Genomic DNA, 8,893 nt, shown 5'->3' with positions numbered 1-8,893 from the left:
CTCTCTCTCTCTCTCTCTCTCTCTCTCTCTCTCTCTCTCTCTCTCTCTCTCTCTCACACACACACACAGTGTGTAGCAAGGTATAGCTGTTGTTATATTGCCCCATCATCAACTCTGTTCTGTCAGGTCTATGATCCAAGTATTGAAGCTGTGAGCATTTTTTGTGCCCCTGGAAGAGTCTCGGTCTACATTATATGATGTATCAAATAGTAAAGTCTTCTTTGGTAAAGTGTGGTTGAGGAAATTTGGTTGTTGCAGCTGACAGATTCAGGCTAATGTACTGAGTCTCCTATTTTGACCTGTCTCCTTCTGTGGTCCAACTTATCTCCTATTTTAGTCCTTAGTTGGTTGAAGTAGCTTGCCATTCTTTTTTCCATAATGTTATTATTGTACCAAGCAAAAGACCAAAGCTAAAATGAAAAGATTTCATTGTCAGGAATGTGATACATTAGGGAAACAAATGCCCGAATTTCATCAACATGGCAGAAGTGGTGATTCTTATAATAATCCTTTCTACTATAGACACAAGGCCCGAAAATAGCAGGGAGGAGTTTAGTCGATTGTATTGACATCAGTACTCAACTGTTACTTTTTTTATCGACCCTGAAAGGATAAAAGGCAAAGTCAATCTTAGTGGAATTTGAACTCACAGCATAAAGCAGAAAAAAATGCCACTAAGCATTTTGTCTGATGTGCTAACATTTCTGCCAGCTTGCTGCCTTAATAATAATAATAATAATAATAATAATAATAATAATCCTTTCTACTATAGGCACAAGGCCTGAAATTTGTGGGGAGAGGACTGGTTGAATACATCGGCCGCAATGTTTCACTGGTACTTAATTTATCGACCCCTGAAAGGATGAAATGTAAAGTTGACCTCGGCGGAATTTGAACCCAGAATGTAGCAATGGGTAAAATACCACTGAGCATTTCATCTAGTATGCTAACGATTTTACAATAATGACTTCTCGGATACGAGATAAAATCGCTGCTGCCGACAAAAGACTTCTGAGGATTATATGACTGGTTCTTTAATAAGATAATTGAGTGAGCTTCAATGCATTCATTTGTGCTCCTAAAAGTAGCAGCCTGACACCCTCCGATTACATCCCTACTGTGTCAAATTAAAGGACACATTAAACAGTGTAGTCCTAAAAAGGTGATGATAGTAGCTAGAATATCTTTATCCACAGGTCTCTCGGCGAGGTTGGTCTGGGAGTGGGGATAAATGACAACTGGTATTATATTTTATCGACCTTGGAAGGATGTAAGGTAAGGTTGATCTTGGTAGAATTTAAACTCAGAGCATAAATGTTGTTACCTAAGGCATTTTGTCCTTTGTTCTGACAATTCTACCAGTACCTCCCCTCCCCCAACTTTATTATTATTATTAGTAGTAATAGTAGTATTAATAATCCTTTCTTTCTACAGTAAGGGTACAAAGCCTGAAATTTTGGAAGAGGGGGGGGGGGCTAGTCAATTACATCAACCCCTGTGCTCAACTGGTACTTATTTCGTCAATTCCAAAAGGATGAAAGGCAAAGTTGACCTCAGTGGAATTTGAAGTCAGAACGTAATAATAATAATGATGATAATAATGATAATTGTTTCCAATGTGGGCAGAGAGCCAAGAATTTGGGGAGATGAGTGAGTCAATTAAATCCATTCATGTAATGATGATGATGATGATGATGGTGATTTCTTATATTGGCACAAGACCATAAATTCTGGGATTCTTTTTATGTTAGCTTTCCTTACTTTTCCCTTCCCACTTTTTTTTCTCTCTGTATCTGATCTGTTCCTTGTTTCAACCATTCAGATACACACACATGCACACACGCACTGATTTAGACACATCAAACATACTGTGACCTCTCTGTTTAAGAACACTTGAGTCTGAACATAGCTGTTTTTCTCTCATGTGCACACACACACACACACACACACAGAGTTCTACCTAATCAGAGAAAGAAGCATGCACACACGCACGCACACAGTCAGTGTAATGAAAGTGTGCTATATCAATATAGATTATTAGAGTAATAGAGGAGTTAGTTAAAGTAGACATGAGGGAGCCAAGCAGGCCAACGCTATTTGCTATTACATTTAAACACCCTCGAGGGTTGACTTTCCCCTTTTATCCATCCATGGTCGATAAAGAAGAGAGGAAAAATGTGTGAGTGCGCATGTGTGTAGGCCATTATTATTTTACTTCAGTCGATTTCAACTCTCTTTCCCAGAAAAATTTGGCTTTATGCCTAGTGAGAAGAAATAGTTATTAACGCTCTTGTTAGGTTGGTGGAGTTAATGACATGGACAGTAAAAGAGAATTAGAATAAATTCTTTGTTATCTTGTTAACTTCCTCCTATTTCTGAATTTAACTCACCCCTGGTGGGCATTTTTATAATTATCGTTATTTTCCCTTCATTTTTTTTTTTTTTTTTTTTTTTTTGCTAACGGAGATAGAGAAAGTGAGTGAGTGAGAAGGAGAGAGAAAAATAACTGATGTCACATTTAATTAAAAAAAAAAAATCTGTGATGTATATTTTTTCCTGTTCCTGGTTAATAACCGTTTCACATGCATCTAAAACCCTTTTGAGAAAAGATGCGAGTGAACCTCACAAAAGTACACTGTTTTAGACTAAACAAAAACAAGTCTTTAGTACTCTAAAGCAACCAATTAATATAATTATTAATTATTGTTTATTCTTATTATTAGGGTGCCAGAATAAGGTGGTGAATTGGCAGAATCATTAGCATATCATTAGCGTTTCTTCTGACTGTTTACATTTTGAGTTCAAATTCTGCTGAGGTCGGCTTTGCCTTTCATCCTTTTGGAATTGATAAAGAAAGTTCTGGGGTTGTGTAATCGACTTCCCCCTCTCCCCTCAAAGACTGCTGGCTATGTGTCAAAATTTGAAACTATTGTTGTTGTTGTTAATATTATTAGAATCATTAAGGAGGTATTTTGTCTGCCTTTACATCCTAAGTTCAAATTTCATACTTTCAGGGTTGATGAAATAAGTACCAGTTAAATACTGGGGTTGATTTGACTTACCTCCTCCTCTGAAATTGTTGGCCTTGAGCCAAAAAATTTAAAATCAATACTATTCAAATTATTAAAACTTTGGAAACAATACTTTGCAGTATTTCTTTCAGGCTGTTTGCATTCTGGGTTCAAATCTTGTCATGGTTATCCTTACCTTTCATCTATCCAGGGTCAGACATGGACAGCAAAAGAGAATCAATAAATTTGTTACCTGGTGAACTCCCATTTGCACCTGCAAGTACCCCCTCCCACTTTAAGGCAGAAAGAGAAAAAGATTTCCATAATACATCTAGGATCTTTCTATATATTTTTTCTTACTAAAAAGACTTTGAGAACGGCATGAATCTCTCAAAATCACATTCCTTATACTAAAAATTTTAGGTTTTTGGATTCAGATGAAAATAAACAGCAGCAACTACTGCTGTTGTTGTTGTTGATACATGGGAAGGCCATGTGATCATATACAGAGTACTGACACAACAGAAACCGAAGAAATTATTAGTGTGATGCTGACAGAAGTACTTGTTAAGTAGTACATGTCATGAGGTGTTGTACTAAAGGTTCTGTTAAGATCTGGTTTGGGCCAGACCATTAGACAAATAGGAACTGGAACAAGGTTACAAGCAGGCTCTCTAGTCTCACTCAGAAATGAGACATCCCTGAAATGCCAAGCAAACCTAGCAATTATATACATCTCATCCATTATTTATTACCACCCACCCATCATGCTTTGCTCTAATTTTCATCTGATTAAGCTGGACCATCTGCTTTTTCACTTTTTGTAAGGGACATGTTCCACTAGAAATGGGAGTCCATCTGCTACTCATGTCCTTTTCACGAAGGGCTTGGTATACCATAGTTGATTATGCACAAGCATGTACTGAGGTTGCAGTGGCTACAGAGTTTTGTGGACAATGAGAAGATGTGGTTGTCATTTGTATGCTCATCTTTTTGACAGAGCTGGTCCTGGGTCAAGTGAGGGCCAAAGCTGGGCATCCAATATACAAAATATTATGTGCGCACACTTCTTTACTAGTTGGACAACATGGCTGGTGGTATGTCAACTCTTGCATTTTATAGGGGGTCACTAGTGGGCAAAAACAACATTATCAGGAGCCTGATTTTTAATTATGGACAACTTGCAGAAATCCTTGTTCTGAAAGTGCTTCAAGGAGGCATTGTCAGTTTGAGACAAACTTTACATAACATTACATACACGACAGGCTTCTTTCAGTTTCTGTCTAACAAATCCACTCACAAGGCTTTAGTTGGCCCGAGGCTATAGTAGAAGACACTTGCCGAAGGTGCCATGCAGTGAGACTGAACCCAGAACCATGTGGTTGGTAGTAAGCAAGCTACTTGCCAAACAGCCACTCCTGCACCTATTTTTGTTAATATCTATTCTATTGTGGAGGTCTAATTTGCCTTTCATCCTTTCAGGGTCGATAAAATAAGTACCAGTTGAACACTGGGGTCGATGTAATCGACTGACTCCCTCCCCCAAAATTGCTGGCTTTGTACCAAAATTTGAAACCAGAATTTATTCTGATGCAGTGATTTGGGGTTAGTCCGTTGTTAAGCAACCTAGATACTTTGTGGAATTTAGGTTAGCGCTGTTTTGCTTTGGGTTTCATATCCACTAGAGCCTAACTTTAGCATTCATCTCCAAAGGGGCAGTGAAATAATGCTTGTAAATTGACTGTTTCTTAGGAAAAAGTTGGCTGTGTGCCATGAGAAGAAAAAAAAAATCAATATTACTATTTGGTTGAGGAAATAATCAGAAAGCCAAGAAGGCAAAGGAGCTTCAATTTAGCAGCCATGTCTTACTGCACTGATTATTTGCCATCTCTAAAAGAGGAACTGCACAGGTTACTAAGATGTCTATGTAAACACTTGATTGACTAAATGTAGTAGTTGATTTTTTCCCTATCAAATTCTTTTGAGTGTTTTTAAATGAGGGATTACTTTGCCAACAAGGGATGTTTTCTCTATCATGGTTGTTTAATCTTGGCTCAGATGTGATCTAGCAAACCTGTGGTTAAAGATTTTCCATCCGTAACCACCCTGACTTTTTTTTTTTTATTCAGACATATTTTATTTAGAATTATACTAGTCAGTGTGTCCCTCCCACACCTTTTCTTCTTTTCTTTCTTTTTTTTTTTTTTTTTTTTTTTTTTTCTTTTGAGACGGTGTAAGTTAGGATGTGATATGAAGAAGATTGTGCTTTTATTTCTAACAACTCATGTGATCACATAGCAGTTCTCTTTTTGGCTTGGGGGTCTCTATGTCATTGTTTTAAATGTTTTGTGCAGCAGCCAGCTCGTTTTCCACAAATCCCCAGTGCTCTACTGCCTTTAAAATATACAATACCCAGCACATTAGACACCAAACATATTTCTAAGTCTTGTGTGTGAGTGTGTGTATGGAGATAAAGAGAGAAAGAATATGTGTGTACAAACAGACATATATACTGCTATATGCAATGTCTGGTGTAGCAAAATAAAATTGTTTAGAGTAATATTTAAATATGTAATGTGTGATAGTTTGCTTTCCCTGTTTATTCTTGTTCTGATAAGAAACATGTTTGTTTGCTTTCTATTGTAGGAACTGCTAAGAGGAAGCTGAATTGTCATTTGAAGATGTAACCTGGAACAATGGTGAATTACTGAAGCAGCAACTTTAAGATGTAGATTGTTAACGTTCCTTAAACTGAAGTGGACAGGACATCATCTCTCAGGACTAACTGGTATCAATGTACAGTTATTTTATGTGAGCTGACCAACACAGTTTCAACTAGAATATCATCACCCACCCTATAAAAATGGAGTATAACAGTGACATGTCTAATGAGGCATTTACTGAAAACTGTCAGTCTACCAGTCAGGAAGGAAGTCCATTAGGTATGAAAACGTTTCGTGACATATCTGACGAGTCATTTCTTGAGAATAGTCAGTCTGCAAATCACAAAGACTCTCCGTCAAGTGAGAAATCATCTGATAGTGAAATGTCTGATATGACTTTGCCCGAGAAGAATAAGTCTAGCAACTACAAGCAAGCTGGGTCAGATGAAAAAACATCCGACAGCGATACGTTAGAGAAGGCGTATCCAGAGAAGAGTGGCTTGGGAAGTCAGAAAGACTCCACTCAGTCTGATGAAGAGGAAAGTTTTAATAGCGAAATATCTGGGAAGGCATTTCCAGGGGACAGCAATTTAATGGCAAACAACAAACAAACTGAGTTGGATAAAGAGACATCTGAAAGGGATTTGTCTCAAGAGCCATTCCCTGAGAACAGCCTGCTGACCAATAACAAAGAGATTCTCATATCTGGGAAGACATTTGATGCAGATTTTGTTGCTAAGACACTTCTTGAGAGCAGTAAATTAACCACCTTCAAGAAACAGATGCCCTTGACAGAGAAAGCATTCTACTGTGAATTTTGTGGCAAATCTTTTTCTCAGAATTGTAAGTTGACTCGGCACAAGCGTATTCATACTGGAGAGAAACCATTTCATTGCGAATTCTGTGGTAAAGCATTTTCACGGAATTGCCATTTGTCTGACCACAGAAGAGCACACACTGGAGAAAAGCCGCACTTATGTGAGGTTTGTGGTAAAGCATTTTTACGACCATGTGATTTATCCCTTCATGTACGTACTCATACTGGAGAAAAACCCTACGAATGTGATATTTGTGGGAAAAAATTCTCATTTAAGAGTACTTTCCAATGTCACAAGCTAACTCATGCAAAAGTGAAGCCATTTTGTGACATTTGCGGCAAAATATTCTCTCTAAAACGTAATTTAATGCGTCATAGATATATCCACTTCAGGGAAGGAACGTTTGAATGTGATATATGTAATAAGATTTTCTCTGATGAAGCCTCGTTACTTCAACACAAAGTGATTCATGATGATGGCAAAGACCTAACTCTCGGTGTGTTTGATAAATCATTTTCTAAAGACTGTGATGATGTTCCTCTCAAAGAAGATATTTCTACTGAGAAGTCATCATTCCATTGCAAAGCATGTGGCAAGGATTTCTCTGAAAAGAATGCTTTTATAGAACACAAAGATAGCCAATGTAACGAGAAGCTCTTCAGCTGTGACATATGTGCCAGGTCATTTGATTGTAGTAGTAAATTAGAGGCTCACAAGGAAAAACACACAGGAAACCGGCCCTTCCATTGTGAGATCTGTAACAGGGCTTTCTCTGACATAACTTATTTACAACGCCATAAAATTAATCACGCCGAAAAGAAGCCATTTCCATGTGAAATCTGCGGTCGATCTTTCTCTCAGAGTCACGTCCTTGTTTCTCACAGACGTACTCACACTGGTGAGAAACCATACCAGTGTGAAGTTTGTGGTAAAAACTTCTCTCGGAAAGACTATCTGTCCTGCCATCGACGGGTACACACTGGTGAGAAGCCATATGTGTGTGAAATTTGTGGTAAAGCTTTCACCCGTAATGATTATTTATCAATTCACCGACGTTCTCATGCCGAGGAGAAAGCTTTCCCTTGTGAAATTTGTGGTGTTGAGTTCTTTCAATATAACCAATTGGTTGAACACAGACAGCTTCACATTGAAGCAAATGCTGAACAATTTCAGTTGGACACCAATGAAGCGGTCCCTGAAGCTGATAATTTACCTCCGACACATTCCGAGAACCGCGTCATCGAACCCATAAAATTTGATATTGATTACAACATATTTTTCTAGAGTCGATTCTTCTATCACCTTACCAAGAAAATAGGATAATGATGTTGCCCTCTAGAGAGCATCATTCTAAAAATAACATTCTAGGAGTTCCAATTTCAACTAATTCTCCTCAGCTCCTGAATAATTGACTTGGGGACACATTTATGAATCAACACAGCTGGTTTAAATTAAACCATTCTTTCTCTACTTTACCCAACATCCTTGAAGAACTATGTTAAATGATATCAGATATTAACATGTAAGAAGAACAAAGGATGACAAGATTTTAAAGTGTTTCCATGGCAAACATTGAGGAAAAATTTTTCTACCTACCTGGAGAGGTAATAGTATCATCTACCTACTCATAGTTGTGCCATTGTCTACCCAGATCTGAAGCAATATCCATTATATTTACTGTTTATAAGAAAATCCTTCAAAAATAAGTAACATTTCTGGTGTGAAACCTCATTGCAAAGAATATCTTTGTCGTGGATCAGTTGGTAAGGCATCTACCTCGCAAACAGTCAGGGTACTTTCTACCCCCCCTAACTGACAATAATATCAACATCATAACACTAACCACTAACTATGAACCACGTACTCATGTTTGAGGGTTCCAAACTTCATAGTTCTGATCAGTATTCAGGCTTATAGGCAAAGAACATTATGATGATATCGGATTTGGGTAAGGTAGAGGTGTGGCATGGATAAACAAAAGTACATCCTTGAGGCAGAGAAGTTGAGTTGCTTGGGAAACATCTCATCGAGTTTAGCTACAGTCACATGACCTTCGGCAATCCTTTTTCCACCCCTCTTTTTTGAACTTCTGAAAAAGAAAAAAAAAAAAACTTTTCACCTTGCAACCTTTCTTACTGAACATTTGTATGCTTGTTGTTCAAAATAATAATAATAATAATAATTATAATAACAACGACAACAATAATCCAATAATCACATATATATATGTATGTATATATATATATATATAATGTATGTATACATATATGTATGTATAGTAAACTATAGTAGTAGTAGTAATAGTATTAATAATAATAATAATAATTATAGAAAGACTGATCAAAATTTTAAATGTATCGAATCTGGAAAAAGAAGGTTTTTTTTTTTTTTTTTTTTTTTT

The 8,893-nt window shown here is 37.2% G+C and overlaps 1 protein-coding gene across 3 annotated transcripts in view; it reads left to right on the top strand.

Annotated features, from left to right (window-relative positions):
• The window catches only part of LOC106869665 (zinc finger protein 883), a 34,636-nt gene extending 25,774 nt beyond the window's left edge, over window positions 1-8,862 (top strand). For all 3 annotated transcript variants that reach the window (XM_014915495.2, XM_014915505.2, XM_014915487.2), the window contains exon 2: window positions 5,658-8,862. In XM_014915495.2, the coding sequence (XP_014770981.1) occupies window positions 5,875-7,776 (1,902 nt within the window). In that variant the 5' untranslated portion in view covers window positions 5,658-5,874 and the 3' untranslated portion in view covers window positions 7,777-8,862. The remainder of the gene's footprint in view (window positions 1-5,657) is intronic.
• The last annotated feature ends 31 nt before the right edge of the window (window positions 8,863-8,893 follow it).

The sequence above is a fragment of the Octopus bimaculoides genome, chromosome 9 (assembly GCF_001194135.2).
Source record: "Octopus bimaculoides isolate UCB-OBI-ISO-001 chromosome 9, ASM119413v2, whole genome shotgun sequence".
Taxonomy (NCBI): domain Eukaryota; kingdom Metazoa; phylum Mollusca; class Cephalopoda; order Octopoda; family Octopodidae; genus Octopus; species Octopus bimaculoides.
Note: the sequence above shows the minus strand (reverse complement) of the source record. Positions and strands in the feature narration are given on the sequence as shown.